General features: G+C 39.6%; 2 protein-coding genes across 4 annotated transcripts; both read left to right on the top strand.

Annotated features, from left to right (window-relative positions):
* The first annotated feature begins 2,164 nt into the window (after nucleotides 1-2,164).
* LOC131255799 (uncharacterized) lies at nucleotides 2,165-3,749 on the top strand. Of its 2 annotated transcripts, XM_058256627.1 has the most exons (4): nucleotides 2,165-2,440; nucleotides 2,619-2,681; nucleotides 2,818-2,880; nucleotides 3,007-3,749. In XM_058256627.1, the coding sequence occupies exons 1-4, from the start codon at nucleotides 2,257-2,259 to the stop codon at nucleotides 3,018-3,020; spliced, it is 324 nt and encodes a 107-aa protein (XP_058112610.1). In that variant the 5' UTR covers nucleotides 2,165-2,256; the 3' UTR covers nucleotides 3,021-3,749. The 2 variants fall into 2 exon arrangements, with proteins under 2 accessions (XP_058112610.1, XP_058112609.1); XM_058256626.1 differs by having other exon boundaries at nucleotides 2,818-3,749.
* An 89-nt stretch (nucleotides 3,750-3,838) lies between these two features.
* Nucleotides 3,839-17,660, top strand: LOC131255798 (uncharacterized). 2 transcript variants are annotated; one of them, XM_058256625.1, is made up of 5 exons: nucleotides 3,839-3,949; nucleotides 9,420-9,533; nucleotides 9,691-9,761; nucleotides 16,346-16,405; nucleotides 16,926-17,660. In XM_058256625.1, exons 1-5 carry the CDS (start codon nucleotides 3,884-3,886, stop codon nucleotides 16,948-16,950), a joined length of 336 nt encoding a protein of 111 aa, XP_058112608.1. In that variant the 5' UTR covers nucleotides 3,839-3,883; the 3' UTR covers nucleotides 16,951-17,660. The 2 variants fall into 2 exon arrangements, with proteins under 2 accessions (XP_058112608.1, XP_058112607.1); XM_058256624.1 differs by having other exon boundaries at nucleotides 16,346-16,438.

Genomic DNA, 17,660 nt, shown 5'->3' with positions numbered 1-17,660 from the left:
TCCTCAAGCTTGACTGGCCAGCTCGGCTCTACTCGGTCAACTGCTCAGGCTAGTTCGAGCCGAGTTCGCCTTTGCAGCATTTTCACAAACACCTTTAAAATCCCATTGTATGTAAAACAGCAGCAATAGTTTTATAGGTATTTTATCAAACACTTTCTAAGCAACATAAAAATCAAGAAAAAAGGGTGTTGGTTTCATACACATACCAAACACTTGGTGAGGAACATCAATATCAAAGTAACCGAGTCACCGAACTAGTTCAATTTGAGTTCAATTCGAGTGGTTCAATCAAGTCCGAGCCCACCTCGAACTCAGCTTCAAACTGAGTCGAGTCGAGCGAGCTAACCGAGCTAGCTCAGTTTGTGTACACCTCTACCTCCGCCTTATGTTTACATGCCATCTAAACCATTTATAAGTACATTTCCACTTAAATTGTGATACTAAACTCACATGAATGCTTAAATAGGGTTGGTGAATCTCCACTCTTGTTTAGCCCACTTAGTTTTGGATCTACTTGAGACTTTAGTTTCACGTCTTGGAATGATTTTGAAAATTAGTTTAACTGATAGATATTTCATAAATATCGTGGTGGGCATTACATAGCATCCAACAAAGGAACTTGCCAACTTCCTGCAAAAGGCTTTTGACAAAGTCAGACACCAGTGTGTTTACATCACCGAGTTATGTGGGCCCAATCAGGTTTTATTATATCTTCACAATTCATCTATTATTCAGACCTTTTTAACGGAACGTGGTAAACTACCCGTCAGATTTAAATCTTAAGGGGACCACACTACATAAAGCATGGTTGATTGAATGCTTATCATCGAAAGCTCACGGCAGCCACAAAAGTTTTAAATCAAGTTTATATTTGTGCTTTCAGTTATCAGAAGCCCCAAAAGTTTTAAATCAAGTTCATATTTGAGCTTTCATTCATCCGGATGTGTGGCCTTTTAAACATGGTGATGGCAAATAAACGGACGCAGATTGCATCGTACGCAGCCGGTCTCTGCCCACAAACTGGCACTTTCGGTGGAAAAAATTAACACCGTAGATGCCTCGTTTTTATGCTCTTAAAATTAAATTTTTTTTTAAAAAATCTCAACGGCTGAAAACTTAGGCTAGTAAAATAGATTTTTTATACATTAGTAAAGGATTTTGGACAAAAATATCCCCAAGCTTAGGTAAAAGCAGCCGAAAAGTAATAACATTTTTGCCTTTATTGGGTTGTCCATGCGGGCAGAGGTCTTATATTAGTATAGTAGATTTTGTTTGAGTCGAAAAATAGGGGGAGGTGGATGAAAGGCTGCTAGTAAAAAATTATCCCTCCTGTGCTGGGCCTACAGTGATGTGGAAGCGGATTGGCTACTTGTCCGGTGCTCTGTGGCCCCACTATAATGTATGTGTTTCATCCATTCCATTCATCCATTTTTACATATTATTTTAGGTTTGATTTAAAAAATGAGAGGGATATAAATCTCAAGTGAACCACACCACAAGGAAAATAATAGTGATTGGATATCTACCATTAAAATATCCAAAACTTTTATGGCCCCCAAAAATGTTTTAATTGGTTGACATTCATTCCACTATTTCTTGGAACGTGGTCCACTTGAGATTGGGATATGCCTCATTTTTTATCTCGTACCATCAAATGATAAAAAAAAAATAGACGGACAGCAGAGATGAAACACATACATCATAGTGGGGCCTACAGAGAACCAATTACCGGGAGTAGCCCATTGTTTCAAGGTGCGAGCACAAAAACATGTCAGATCAACGCTAAAGTAGACTACACCATATAATAGGCTTAGGTCGCATTAAATGCTTCAGCGTTAGATAGATTTTCGTGCATACTGGAGATAAGAGATGGATGGCGTCGATAAATATATCCATTACTGTGAGAAGGTTTCAACAGTGGGCGTCACTCTCCCACTCCTTCCCATGGTATGATCGACTTGAGCTTTAGGCATGCTTACTTTTTTGTCTTATACCCTTAAATTATCTTGGAAAAATGGATGGACGGTGCGGATATAACACCTTCGTCATGGTAGGGCCCACAGAACTAGGTCACGTCGACACACTACCAAGGTCCGTGGTGTGTGGCACAGGACACAATCCGCTCCGCTCCTTATGTTATTCCATATCGGCGCGCGCGTGCGGGAAGCGCTCCACGCGCGTGGAATTAGCTAGCCCTCCGATGTTCATTATCTGTTTCTATCCTCTGAAACCGCACTGCTTTTTTCTGTGAGAAAAATGGAGGGAACTCTCTCTCCCGTTTTTCCTCTCTTCTCAGTTTCTCCTCACTCGAATTTCTCTCTCCGCGAGAAATCTTGTCTCCTGAAAATCCCATTGAAATCCGACCACTCTACGTTTCAAATCAGGGCCGCCGATTCAGCAGACAGAAATACAGCTTCGAGGGTTTCTCCTCAAAGAGCAGGTAACCGCACTCACCTCCTCTTCTGCTTTGTCCTTCTTCGCCACCGGCTGATGTTAGCCATATCCACCTCTGGCGTGCTAACGTGCGCCGGGGCCGTTGGGAGCTAACAGCAGGTAGGCGTGCTCAGATTCCCCTTTGTGTTGTCCTTACTTTCTAAAGAGAAGTTTTATAATTACAGGGCTTTCAAATCCCCCGAGGAAAACACAGAAGCTGCGTCCAGAGTTTCTGCCTCGTAGAGCAGGTAAGAATCGTTGCTTCTTTTTCGTTGCGCCACTGCTCAGGTTAGCATCGTGCTCAGTGTCTTACTAACATGGGCTGGGGGCATGCTGCCTGTTTGGGCGGTGATGAATTCAACTGAGAGAGTTCTACATTTTCAGGGCGTTTTGATCCTGCGAGGAAGATGCAGAATCTGAACTCGAAGGTTTCTCCTCACAGAGCTGGTAAATGCAATCCTCTTCTTCTTAGCTCAGTTCTCAGTTGGTTTTGGTTTCTGTAATTCTGTCCCACCCGCACATGTTAGTGTCCCATTATGTGATTTTGCTAACTTGCGCCCCTGAAGATCTCAGGTAGAACTTTGTGAGAGAGGGGTTAATTCCAGTTCATTGTGTGATGAACCAATCTTGTTGCATTGCCACTCTATACAGCTGGCGGTATACCTGGTCAATCCCTGCTGTCTATCAAGTGGGCCTTACTGTGTATTGTCCACGGTAAAGAAATGCAGTGCCCCTAATCTCTATCTGTTTCAACTCTGCCCATCAAATGGAGTGAAAATAGAAGAAAATGGTCAGTCGTTTACATTAAAGTGGGAAACATCCATGAATCAGGAGGCTAGAATCAAGGTGTCAAAAAACAGTTGCGTAATAGCCACTGTGGCTATTATGTAATGGTTCCCATGAATCAGGAGGCTAGAATCAAGGTGTCAAAAAACACGGTTGCGTAATAGCCACTGCGGCTATTATGTGATAGTAATGATGGGGACTGTTACGTGTTATGGGGCCATGATGGTACGTATCATAATGGCAATAACTGTGGCCGTTACGGCTACCGTTCCATTATTGAATACCTTGGCTATAATTGTCCAATTGTTGTGGTTTTTGTGGGGTGGACCATCTGCAGTAGGGCCAACCAGACGGATGTTTCCGGTCAGCAGCACATATGGTGGTGAGTGGCAATGAACACTGTATGTTCTGTTGGGATTAACCAAAAAACTATTTGATCTGGAAAATGTGGGCAGAACTAGTCCAGCAGATTTGTTCATTTGGTGCTGGAAGTCAACTGTTATATGATAAAATTTTTCTTCATTGTGTTATTTGGATTTTCATTCAAATTTTTTCTTTACAAAATGTTTTTATTACTATAGTTTCTGTGGTGAGATTGTTGCGGATAGATCAAGCTTTTGCTGACCTTTTGAATGACAAAGGAAAAAATTCTAGTGACAACGAGATGTGTTACATGGAAAGAACTCTTGGGTTTCACACCCGTGCTTTGGACGATAGAGATATCAGACTGGTATCATTTCTTATATTTTTCCCTTTTTGCTTCAATTTATTTATAAGGTATTCTTTGATGTCTTTGACCAATTTTTTTTTTTAAAAATATTTAATTAAAAGAATATCCTCGCACGTGTAAATACATTGGGTTAAATGTTTGATTGGGTTGGCAGTTTTTCAAACATAGGAAATTATTTGCAATTATGTGTTCATTTTGGCACGTATGCGTAAATGCATCTAACGTTTGTATATTTGGAAATAAAAACATTAATATTCATGTGTAAGAGTACAAAAGTTCTGGTGTTTATGCAAAAGAGTGCATGTAGACGTATCAAGCAAAATATTCCAATATCTCAATCAAGCCCAATCACAAAGACTTCGAATTTAATGTGGAAAAGCTTTTGCGGGAAAAAACCATGGCACAAAGGGATATATATGCACTATGAAAGCAGAAAATTATAAGAGAGAGTTTACCCAATCCGAACAAGCCTCGAATCACCCAAGCTACACCCTTGAAACCCTAGGAACGAATTAGAAAGATCTTGGATACCCCCTATTATATATATATATATATATATATATCCTCTAGGTGAATCACAATTGAAATAGGAAACAAATCCTGCACTTGTGCAATTTTGCGTAACTTTGCGTGATCGTTCGATGGCACCTTTGATGGCATTGAACCCCTTCAATGTCATCGAACAAAACACCAAAACGTTCTAGCGACTAAACATGTAATTTTCGGATTTTTCCAATGGCATTGAGCAGGACTTTGATGGCATCGGCAGCCAGTCGATGGCATCAATCAGGACACCTCAAAGTGTCCAACAACTATCTTGGGATATTCAGATTTTTTTGATGGCTTCGAGCAGGACTTCGATGGCATCGAGCTATCTTCGACAGACTGTTGATTTACAGATTTAAGACATCAATCAACATGTCTAATGTAGAACCTACTAGTGGGACATATGAAGTGGGACGTGTCTGAGGTTTAGTGGGCTCATGTTGGGGGGTGTGGGGTGTCAAGGATAAAACATTTCACATGTAGGAAGTGGCTGAGAATAAATAATATTATATTTTCGAAGCATGCATGGGCAAGGGATGCTTTGGTTGATGATAAAGTAAACATGAGGGGATTTGGAGAACTTTCCAATAGTTTTCTGTGTATTTCTTTACCCTAAATGGGGTTTAAATAGAAAAATACAATGCTTCATATGGAAATAAAATGAACTGGTATACAAGGAGAGTAAATCAATTAGAATAATTAGAGGGTGAGATTGATTCTTCTTTCTGAGAATGAAAATATTACACCAATCACAACTATCATCTCCTCTCAAATTGATACGGTTGATCAAATAGCAACAGTTTGCGAACTAAGAAAGAATGTCTGGCAATTGTCATGGCCTTCATGAGAAATCCACAATTTGATCTTAAGACGCCATGTGTGGAAGAAAAATAATCTTAGACTGGAACTTCTCTCGAAGGAAGTGACACTCTACCTCAATATGCTTTGTCCTCTCGTGAAAGACATGATTAAAGGCAATCTAGATAACATTGGCATTATCAGGGTATCAGGTGAATCCTAAAATCCGAAAATAATACTCGTATCCACACACAATCTCACTGTTGGTGGAAGACATTGCCTTCTACCCAGCCTGCCCATTCGTGTGGAAGGCAATCTCAATGCGGGGCCCACCATAATGTATGTGGCTAATCCACATTGCCCATTCGTTATGCGCATGAACCTAAGAATGAGGCAGATCTAAAGCTCAAGTGGACCATACCACAGGAAACAGTTGTAATCGAACGCCTACTGTTAAAAACTTCTTGGGGCCCCTAGAAGTTTTGGATTAAGCTGATATTTGTGTTTTCTCCTTATCCGTGTCTGTGTGACCCTATGAACCGGTTAGATGACGAATAAACCTCAATGCGGGCCCAGTGAAGGAAGTAACTTTCAATGGTGGACGAATTAAGCCCATTGTTTGAATTAAGCCCATTGTTTCCTTTCTTGTAGGCCATTTGAGCGTTGGATCTGCCTCATTTTTCAGCTCATGCCCTAAAATGTTCTAATAAAATAAATGGATGACGCTGATATATTATATGCAATTTAAGTCAACACTTTCAGACTAGTTTTCAAGGGGGAATTACTCACCCATTTTCAAATCACGTGAAAAAAATAATAATTACTTATTTACCAAAGATTTATATGTATATCATGGAAAATCAAACAGGCCTTAGATTGACTTTAGCTACCAAGGAAGACATCTAAATGAGATTTCAGAAACTTGAAATGTAATGGTTTGTATTGTTAATATGTTTGTAATATGTAAAATTGTATCATGCATTTGATACTATGTTTTGATACCCAGCTTGGTAACTGAGTTGGTAATGTACCTACTCTGATCCATGGCCTAAGATTGAGTTTGCTTACCATGGCATTTGGAGATGAAATGACACATTAATGCAGGGGCATTTTCACAACGGGCTCGAGTGGGGTGGCTTGTGGGATGCGGCGGCACAGTCGGGGTGGGCGGCCTGTGTGAGGCGGGTGGCTTGTGTGAGGTGGGCCCAATTTGTGTGAGGCGGGTGGCTCGTGTGAGGTGAAACCCATGTGATGTGGGGCTCACGAGGGGGGTTTGGTCGAGTACCTAACCCATAAGATGTGGGGCCTGGGCTATGAGATAAATGGATTGATTCGACACGCTCTATCAGTTTGAGCTTTTAGAGCAATTGACTAGTTATCCTGTATCAAAGCGGTATTAGAGTGGGAGGTATCGTGTTCGAGACTCCTCACCATGGTGTGCCAAAATGGTTATGTATCGACCGTAACGGCCGATATGGAACGGTAACGGTGGGAACCGTTACGCGTTTCGAGGTTATATCGGCCGTTACCCGATTTTGTACCCGTATCGGCCGTTACGGGTCCGTATCGGCCGAATAACGGTAACTTTTTTTTTCATTTTAAGCTTTGTTTTTGCTGTTTTTTTGAAACCTCTTGCTTCGAAACTGTTTCTCACTCCTCCTACTACTAATTTCGACCAACCTTGGCTAGGTATTTGAGATAAAAATACATTATATTACGGATTTTCTTGAATCAAAGCTTGGTGGGCCATTTTTCAGAAATTCGTCAAAAATAGGTATTTATACTTTTTTTAATATGTTTTACTGTTTTAATCATGCCATATGATGTGTTAATCATAGTAGAACATGTTAATGTGCATTTTACAGATTTGGGGTGTCATTTAATAATTTTTTTATATTTTTTTATTTACGCATCAATTTTGGCCCATTTTTTTTTAAATTCAAAAAATCAATTTTTAATGGTTGTTTTGTTGTTTTAATCATACCATTTGATGTGTTAATCATAGTAGAACATGTTAATGTGCATTTTACAGATTTGGGGTGCCATTTTATATATTTTTATATTTTTTTCTATTTACGCATTTATTTTGGCCCTTTATTTGAAAATTCGAAAAATCATTTTTTAATGATTCTTTTGCTGTTTTAATGATGCCATATGATGTGTTAATCATAGTAGAATATGTTAATGTACATTTTACAGATTTGGGGTGCCATTTTATATTTTTTTAAATATTTTTTTCTATTTACGCATTTATTTCGGCCCTTTTTTTGAAAATTCGAAAAATCATTTTTTAATGATTCTTTTGCTGTTTTAATGATGCCATATGATGTGTTAATCATAGTAGAACATGTTAATGTGCATTTTACATATTTGGGCCACCATTATATATATATATATATATATATATATATATATATATATATATATATATATTTTAAATTTACGAAATATTTCTTGTTTTTGAAAATTCTGAAAAATTTTTTTAATGATTCTTTTGCTGTTTTAATGATGCCATATGATGTGTTTATCAGTAGAACATGTTCAATTGAATTTTATGTGCATATTGTGGGTGCATTTATATATTTTATTTTATATTTTTTTTCTATTTGACCAATTTCGGCCCTTCATTAAAATAATTGCAAAACAAATGTAATGATTAATTATTACTTCTTTAATATCCTATGATGTAGTTACATAGTAGAACATGTTAAATGTGTATTTATTGCGTCTCTCTGTTTTTATTTTTTAAATTCATATCTCATTCAATTCTACGCATTGAATGTTGCCCGTTACAAAAAACATTCAACCCAATATGATGAATGCATATTTGGCAATTTATTACATTCGGATTTAATATATTCATTTTATATTTTTTAGAAAATTAAATATTTTTTGTGTCATTCGTTATTGTTATGAGAATTCATCCACGTACCGTCAGGATCAACTGTCTCAATTCCAATACATGTGGCGCATGTTCACTCCAGGGCCTAAGCAATGGCATGTCTGCAACAATGCCTTCGAATAAAAATAGCATTAAATGTTGGATGGGTAAAACGGATTTTTAAAAATCAAATATTTTGAAAAATTTTTCTCTCAGATTATCCCGAGTTTGGGCAACCGTTACACTTTATGATCCTGTTACCGATAGACATCTTGTTCTCCTTGCACAAGTGCTGATTCATACATGGTCTAATTTTCACTCCAGTGCATCTTTAGACTAGTAGCTCTTTCCGCTATTCAACATGCCGATCTCATGTTAAATAGATTATCTTTTTTATTATAGTTTAATATATGCATGCAAAGTACATTTAATTAGACTCATCTCTTCTATTTCTCATCTATCTCCTGCTCCAGTTGATGTATTAACTTTTGAGCCTGTTTGATGCCAATCTAACATCTCTATGTTGCTAACGCCTTGTCTCTAAGTTGACCTCATATCCACTTCTAATGGTGTTCTTCAAGTAGCGCAATCCTTTAGACTCTTTTCTTTCCACCTTGTCAATTAGTGAAGCTTACTTATATCTAAAAGGATGCATATCATTTAATATTGAATGTTTTATTGACATTCATAAATGGCACCATCTTACATTATAAAAATTTCATTGTATATTCACATCGGGCTGTTCTTAGGCTCTTGGAAATTTGCTCCCACCTTGATCATATTCTTTGTAGCCTTCAATGCTCATCCTAGTTGAATGCTATTCTCTGCTAAGTTGCACCCTAATTCCAATCCTAGATTGCAAGTCAAAGTGAGGGATTGATTTCATACAACTGGTGTAGACTCATTTTGATGAGATCTTTGTTAATTATGAATCTATATCTATACAAGCAAAAAACCAAGATGAGCATGCCAATCAAAGTATTGAATGTTTTGTATTGACCAAGGGTCTCATATAATAGGCAAAAACAATCTTTTGAACATGTATAAAAATTGCATTGTTGATACTTCAAAAGGCTGTTCAATAAGGCTTATTGGAAATATTGTTTACCCACCAAAATTAAAACATATTTTTCCATTCAAAGCTCATCTGTTGAATCCCTTATTGCTTTAGATAAGGTTAAAAAGTTACCATGTCACTTGATTTCAAGTCATTAAGTGAATGCGGATTTGATTTCTCTACTGTAGGTGACTGACATTGTTGGAGGTGCTGTTCGTTGGAGGTGTTATCTGGATCATCTAATACTGTCACTTTGCAATGACGAGAACACGTTTAGAAGGATGGAGCCACTTCTCTTACAGGTATGTTGTTTGTTCACATATTTGGGCTCTTATACTAATTTGATGGACTGTAGAATGTAGAACTATACCTATTTTCTTGTGGGATCCAGCAGTACTTGTATATTTTTCATATGTATTTTGTACTACTTACCTAAAATTTATGTTTCCTTGCTTTTAGATTCTTCGAATTGGTTTCTATGAGATTCTCAAGCTGGATATGCCACCATATGCTGTTGTGGATGAGGTGAGGTGAGTCTACTTTTTGAAAGCATCCCACCCTGTAAAATTTGTTAACTGTGATGCTGACCATTGTATTGTTTTCCTACAACTTTCTTCCATAGATTGCATCCCAAATCAAGGTATTAAATAATTGTAAAGATGGCTGTAACGACCATTGCAGTAACCATTACTGAAAACTTATGGACTTCATCCTTTTTTTTTTAATACCCAAAATGTCTTTAGAAAATGGCTATTGTGGGCCATTTTTAAAATTTTTTTTTAACCAGAATGGGCTTCAGGTAACCTAACCTTCCCACTGTTACCGTTTGTAAGGCCTTTATGAATTTCATTTTTGAATCCTTATCCCAATTGTATGCAAGTCCATTGGTTCTATTGTCAGGACTCCACTTCATTAAACTTAGTGTGTGGTTGGAAAACAGCCTGAAACTTTTTCACATGGGTGGTACTTGGTCAATTTGCATCCTTTAAATTTTTTGAAATACTTCGGACCACATTTTTTGGTTATAAAAAATCTTACCAGTGCAATTATGACTTGAAGTTCAAGAAGGTCCTTCAGTGCCCAACAAGTGTCCTCACAACTTGAAGCTATTCGTGCCGGCATTCTCAGTGGGTTAGACTTAGAACTGTTTTTCATGCATGTTTTGGTTTGGTAATGTGGAAAAATGGTTTCATGTCCCCTTATGGCCAAAATATTTTTCAGTCCAAAGAAGATGTTGGCCATGTAATTGATGGTTCTTCTCTTAACTAAATGTATGGCTTCAAGGTACACTTAGGCCTTCGGGTAACAGGTGAAGAAACTGTGGAACTACTTTTATAAGGTTTGCATTTTTGAACTTCACATCTCAAATTAAGGGGTCCTGAAAACAAGTTCATTTAAGCCTTAGCCCTTTCGTATCTATTGATTCAGGAAAAAAACTCACTTCCACTACCACCGCTAAATTATTAAAGGTCGTCCATTTTCAGACTGTTTTATGGGCCATCAACGGTCCCATTTTTTATTTATTTTTTGAAATTTTACTTCAGGAAGAAGGGTTTTCACATTTTTCCTAATATTTATTATTGAGAAATTCTACCAGGTAGCAATTCTGGGTTTGGAATATGTCCAATTTACATGTGGTGCCTGTGCATGGTGATCAACTCATCGATTTTGTGGACCTGAAAAGCAATGGTATCTTAGCATCTGCTCAGTGGTCTGAAGCGGACAATTAACCCAAAAAGGGCAACTGTACGTACATGTTCAGTGGGCAAAACTTGCATATGAATAATACGCAACATGTCAGCACCTCATGGCCAACCAATCATTTACCATCATACGTGTTTCCACGGAGTGCTTTTTTATGGAAAGTTTTTTACATAAAAAGCTTGAATTGCTTCACCCAAAGTGATCTTTACCTTGAGCTTCCTGAATATAAAGCCTGATTTTTATTGTAAATTAAATTTCACTTTTTATTATGTTGTTTTATTACAGGGAATAATGTTAGAGAGGATTACTGCCTAAATTTGTTGAATTCTCCAATGCTTAGTCGCATTATTAGGACTTCGAGGTTGTTAGTAGCTCCTCAGAAGCTTGGTGTCAGGTCTTTGCTCATCAGGGGTGGCCTTTGCAACCTGATTTTAAGGTCCCAGCTGTTGATATTGTGTCCCACCTGATACTAGTTGGCCTGATTACTTCCTTATATTTTCCCCAAAAGTCCCAGATTTCCAATTCCTAAGTTTGTTGCTCATTTTAAGATTTCCATTGAGATCCTTGAAACGGTTGTGGTTGAAGTCATGCCTTAATTATTTAATTATAAGGGCTAGGTCAATTTTTTTTCCATTGATGGAGAGGTGGATAAAAATCGGGGAAGGAAAGGGCTTATATTTAATAATAGGTCCCAGTTTCACCCAGGCCTCTTTCATCTATTTTTTCAGTTGATGATCCATTTGGATGTGTCTGTTTGCAGCCACCTTTAAAGACAGGGTAAACATTGAAAGGTTTTACAAGGCTACCGTTGAGGGCACTCTAAGGTGCTTTATCATTTTCTATTGTGCAATATAGATTATAATTTACGGAACATTTTGTTTTTTACTACATTCTCCTCACAAGCAAATTCCAATCATCCATCAAATGGACCTTTACTGAAAATCCCCTTTCTTTTATGGTCGTATTTTTTTTTACCCCATTTTTAGAATAAGCTGGATTGAAGTTACAAATTAAGAAAGTAGAGTTGTATGCTTTTGACTTGTGTGGTCATGTTATAAAACATTGTGAAGCATGTGATTGTCAGGTGCACCCGTCTATCATCTCGCCGGAGCAAGGGGCCTTCATCTAGGGTAGAGCGATTTCAGAAAACATTGTTCTATCCCAGGAGCTTTTCAAAGAGATTAACAGAAAGGTTAGGGGCGGAAACATCGTGCCAAAGCTAGATATAGAGAAGGCATATGATAGGGTGGATTGGGGTTTCCTTAAGAAGGTTTTGATTCGCTTTGGGTTCAGCCTGAGTTGGGTAGAAATGGTCGAAAAATGCTGGGACAATTGTTGGTTCTCGGTGCTCGTTAATGGCGTAGCGTCTGGTTTCTTCAAATTGTCCCGCGGTCTTAGGCCAGGAGACCCCTTGTCTCCTAGTCTGTTCATAATTTCTGTAGAAGTGCCGAGCAGGGGCCTTAAAAGCTTGGTCGAGTAGGGCCTTTGCCACCCTTTCAAGCTCATGAGAGGATGTCCTTTGGTTTCTCATCTCCTATATGCGGATGATACTCTTCTATTCCTGAACAGTGGTAAGGCGTCTCTTAGACTATCTAAGGCTTTTCTAGATGCCTATCAGGTGGCTTCGGGGCAATCTATCAACCTCCGCAAGAGCTCATTTTTCAGTTCTAACAAGATTTCAGCTTCCAGAATTCGATCCATTAAGAGATTTTTCAGTATAGCCAAGTCGTCGATGACGCTCTCCTACCTCGGCGTCCCAATGGCAGTGGGTAGGTTAAAATCAAGCGACTTCTAGCCTTTAATTGACAGAGTTGAGAGTCGAATCTATGGGTGGCAGGCTAGGTACCTTTCGCAGGCGGGCAGAACTGTTTTGATTAAACAAGTTCTTGGGAGTATCCCGGTGCACACCATGGTAGCTGTCCATCTCCCATCTCAGGTCCTATCGTCGCTAGAGAAACGTTTTCCAAGCTTTTTTTTGGCACTGGGCCGACGGCAAGAGGAAGCTTCATTGGAAGAGTTGGAAGGTAATTTCTCGTCCCAATGACGAAAGAGGTCTCGGTATTAGGAAGCTGTTTGAAGTGATGAAGGCCTTTCGTCTGAAAATGGCCTGGACCATCAGATTCAAAGAGGGTTGCAGTTCGTGGGGGTCCTTTATGGCTGCCAGATACGCCCAGGATCTGTCCAACCCCAGCCAGGGGCGTGCGTCTAGTCGTTCGTCCCCTCTGTGGAAAAAGACCCTACCGCTCCTGCGTCATTTGGACTCCCAGGTACGTTGGAATATAGGTGAGGGTAGCTGCAATCTCTGGTCGGTGAACTAGACAGGGCTGGGCCCCCTCCAGCGCTTATCTCTGGCTCCAATTCTTGACTCTATACAAGGCTTGAAGGTGTAGTAGTTTCTGAGTTTCAGTGGCCCCCTCCCCCCCTCCGCTGTCCTCAATTTCCTACCCCAAGAAGTCATTGATTACATCATCCACGAAGGTTTCTGCATCTCAGAGGGGCCAGACTCCCCTTTCTGGCCTTATACTCCCTCAGGAAGTTTCTCGGTTAGCTCAGCCTGGGACTCTTGCAAATTGAGATCGCCTCATTTTGGCTGGGCCAGGTGGGTCTGGCATGCAAAAATGCCCCCTTGAATCTCGCTTTTTGTGTGGAGGGTCTTGCACAATGCAATCCCTATGGATGGTGCGGTCCAAGCTTATGGGATTCGGTTAGCGTAGATGTGTGTTTGCTGCAGGGCCAGTTCGGTTCCGAGGAATGACATTGAAACCATTCAACATATATTCCTGGAAGGCGAGTTGGCGATCTCTACCTGGAATCTCCTGGGAGCCTTTTTCGATATCAGCGTATTGCCAGCTATCTCGATGGAAGCCAGATTAGCTCAATGGTGGGGCACTCCATCAGCTGGCTCCAAGTCATCAGTCATCCATAAATTAACCCCCAGCTTACTGCTATGGGAAATCCGGAAGGCAAGAAATGCTGCAATATTTGAAGCTAAGCCCCCCTCGTCGTCGAACCTGTTTGCTCGTGTTTCCTAGTGGATGTCCTCCATCATCGGCTCCATCCTTTCATCTCCTGCTGGCGCCGACATCTCCTCCCCCCCCCCTTTGTCCCGCGGGTTGGGGTCGTGTGCCAAAGTTGCCATTGGTGGTGAAATGGATTAAACCAGTGAGTGGGTGGGTTAAAGTTAACGTAGATGGGTCTTCTAGGGGAAACTCGGGGAACTCAGGTGGCGGAGGAGTTTGCAGAGGTGATATGGGTAATTTCCTATTCGCTTTCTTGGTAGGTTATGAGGTTGGGTCTAATACCTACGCGGAAATCCGTGTGGTGCTCGATGGGATTTCGTTTTGCCTCTCTAGGGGCTTCTCAAACGTGGTTGTCGAGACTGACTTGTAGCTGGTTTTGAAGGTGTTGAATGGTCAGGCTATGTTGGGCTGGAAATGGAATTACTGGGTAAAGGGGTTCGATAGGCTAAAGTTAAGAGGCCAGATCGTTTTATCCCACGTCTTTAGGGAAGGAAATGCTCCAACGGACGCCTTGGCTTGCTTGGGCAGCTCGACCCAAATTCCCCTATTTTTTTATCTTTTTTTTGGCCTTCCTCCCCGGGTTAGAGGTCTCCTTTTCCTTGATGAGGTGGGCCTGGGGGCAATTAGGGAGTCCTAGCAAGTCGGTTCTCGTCTTTCTCGGGGGATTTTTTGGTGTTTTCTTCTTGCGTCAGTTAATGATAGGCGTTCCCCAGGTCCTTTTTCTCCTGGAGAAGCCCGAATGTAATTAGAGTCTTTTATCAATGAAAATTCAGAGTCGGTAAGAAAAAAAATAAATTAAAAATTAAAAAAAAAAACTTTGAATTTTGGAGGTGCATTTATGGTAAGGTGAAGAGATGGTATGTCTGTATTTACTTGATAAAGTCGGATGTTTGCTTAGTTGTTATTTCATCCATGTTGCAAATATGAAAGATGGGTGAGTGAACAATTCTTGATTGAAAAGGTTGGAGTTTTGTAGGAAGTTCAACAACATCAGATAAAATCAAATCAACCTAAATTCATTTGGGAATGGGTTTATAGAATTAATGTTTGGTTTTTGCATTATCAACTAGAGGCTTGGGGTCCTTACTCATGCCTCGGTGGTAGACTCACAAGAGTTTCAACATGAGGTCCTGGGTTCGAGTACCCATTGTGGTGAAATCCCACTGTGGTGTGAGTGCGTGGGTGTGTGCATGGGGTGTGATTGCGTGTGTAACAAAAAAAACTTGTAGGCTTGAAGTACACCTCTTTATTAAATTTTTTTTTTGAGAGGCAAAAGGAGATTTCATTAAAAAGAGAGAAACCGAAAGGGGGGAAATCGGATCGCTGAGATAGCGAACAGAAACCCCCAGCTACAACGAAAGAAAGAAAAAAACAAAATAGAAAAAAACAGTAAGGAAGAAACAGAGAGAGAAAGGATGATTTTCCTTTTTTATCAATGAATTCCGTATATTGAGGTTTTCCTCTTATTTAAGGTCCTCATAACATACCACTGTACCTAAAGAATAATAACATGGCAGTGTCTTTTTCTGCATAGTTTATGGACCTATTTGGTTAATGCTTTGAAGATATTCCTTGATGTATGACATGGACTCACATATGCCAGTCCATAAGGACACATCACCATTTCATCCGTAGTGAAAAGAAACGCTGACAACCATGTCAATAAAAATAAGCAAAAAGATGAATATTTTATTTTCCTGCCGGATTATTGCCTAGCATGTCGCGATAGACCCAGCCCTATCAAGTTGATGGCTCTAAAAGGGTAAGGGAAGGTCCTAAAGGATGTGGGTGGAGTTAGTAAGAAAAGATTCGATGACCTATGGTGAATATGGTCCCTGATAGAGTGGAATCGTGGAACAGGATTCATGTGGCAGACCCCATTTAGTTGGGACAAGTCTTAGATGATAATGATGGTTTTTTCCCCACCACAAAAAAGATGGATTTACCACTAGATACAGCTAAAATGAGGATGTGGCTGCCATCATTTTGGTTGTCCTGGTTGTCTGGCATCTATACACACCACATCCCTGATAATACGATACAACAATTTCCCTGCCAATAGAACACCTTGAAGATGGACACATTCATGTATACTCTAGCCCACATGCGACAGATGTGCCGAGAATATAGGACATACACCTCACACACTGCCTGAAAGTGACATTGTCAAATGACACCCTGCCAACTTAATCAGCGCCTGGATTTGATACATGACGGATTTCGGACTCCAATCTGATTCCCAAATTTTAATCAAGTTTACAACCAGTGTGCATGCACTTTTTCTTTTTCTAAATGAACATGAAAGAGCATGTTTCCTCGCCCCAACAATTTTACTGTACTTGATATTTCTACCCTGTTTTATCATTAATAATGCTTTTCTTGAACTTCAGGTTCCTCATGAACCATCCTTGCATATGGATGATTTTGTCCACATCAAAACCGGCATGCAGGTGTGTGTTAAAATCTATAACACAACAAAAAGGGTATTGCTATTACCTGTTTCATTTTCATAGGAGATATTTTGTCCGTTTAAGGGTCTGGATGGTTATTCAATTCAAACTAAATTGATCTTCATCACAAAGAATACCAAGTACATGGTTAATGCATGGGTCTGGGGGCAGTGTGGTACAATTTCAGCTTACTCAGATCATAGGGCTGTTTGCACTTTGATACATGTCCAAAAACCATTGGCCCCTTGCCATCAATGTTTCCATTGTTGTTTGAGTCAGTTATTCTTTACTTAGTGTCTATCAGAAAAGGAATTGTGGCTTTCCCAGTGAAGGAAATTTGAGTTCGCAATTCCTCCTCATGTTACGCTAATAGCTTTTCTTAAGAATGAAATACAACATTCTTCAAATAGCTGATCATAAGTCTTCATCATTGTTATTGACCGCTTTTTGCTTCAATTGTTTTATCAAGTTTGCTAATGAGTTCAACATTTTATTTTATTTTATTTTTTCTGCTTCTCAGACTTTCATACAAGCGGGGTTATTGAAAGACTGTCTATGTTCAGTTCAGGATGAGTGCAGGTCAGTTCTTTTTCCAGACCCTACTCCAGTCATTTTTCTAAAATAGGGTTTGAAGGCTATGCCTATACGCAGTGCAAAAACTGAAGTGCGTATTCACTAGAAGTTTTTATTTAGAAGCTTCGTTATGCTCATTTTGTTCCGGTGAAATAGAAATATAAATTGATGCATTTTGATAATGGTTAAAAGACTTGGAGACTCGACCTGACTTGTTCGACCCTGAGTTGAGTCATGACTAGGCCGAATCGTGGTTGAATCAACTTGCCTGTGTTGGGGATGACTCGTGGTGTCAAACCAGATTGGGTCTGACTAAGTCCAAGTTTACTTGGGCAGGTCGCATCGGACTCGTCCATTTCTTAAAACCATGATTTTGATGCATATGTCATATCTCATTACCTACAAAGCATGATTCCTTTACAGAATCTGTTTGTTTGGGAAACATGTGGGCCAGGCAGAAAACAATGCTGGTTTTGGTTGTCGTCTGGAGGGGCTGCTTCTCCCAGTTCAGTTTATTGAAAAATGGAAAATGCATAGAGTTACCAAAAGCCGACATCGTCTGTGAGGCCTAGATGTTTCCTCAACAAATGACTTTTGGAAGGAAACTAAAACTTGACCTAAACATGCCCCAAAACTTCTGTAATTGTTGGAAGTTTTATAAATGTGCATAAATCAAGAACCC

This window comes from Magnolia sinica, chromosome 9, assembly GCF_029962835.1.
Source record: "Magnolia sinica isolate HGM2019 chromosome 9, MsV1, whole genome shotgun sequence".
In the NCBI taxonomy this organism is placed as follows: Eukaryota; Viridiplantae; Streptophyta; class Magnoliopsida; order Magnoliales; family Magnoliaceae; genus Magnolia; species Magnolia sinica.
The sequence above is the reverse complement of the archived record's forward strand: the minus strand, read 5'-3'. Positions and strand labels throughout refer to the sequence as shown.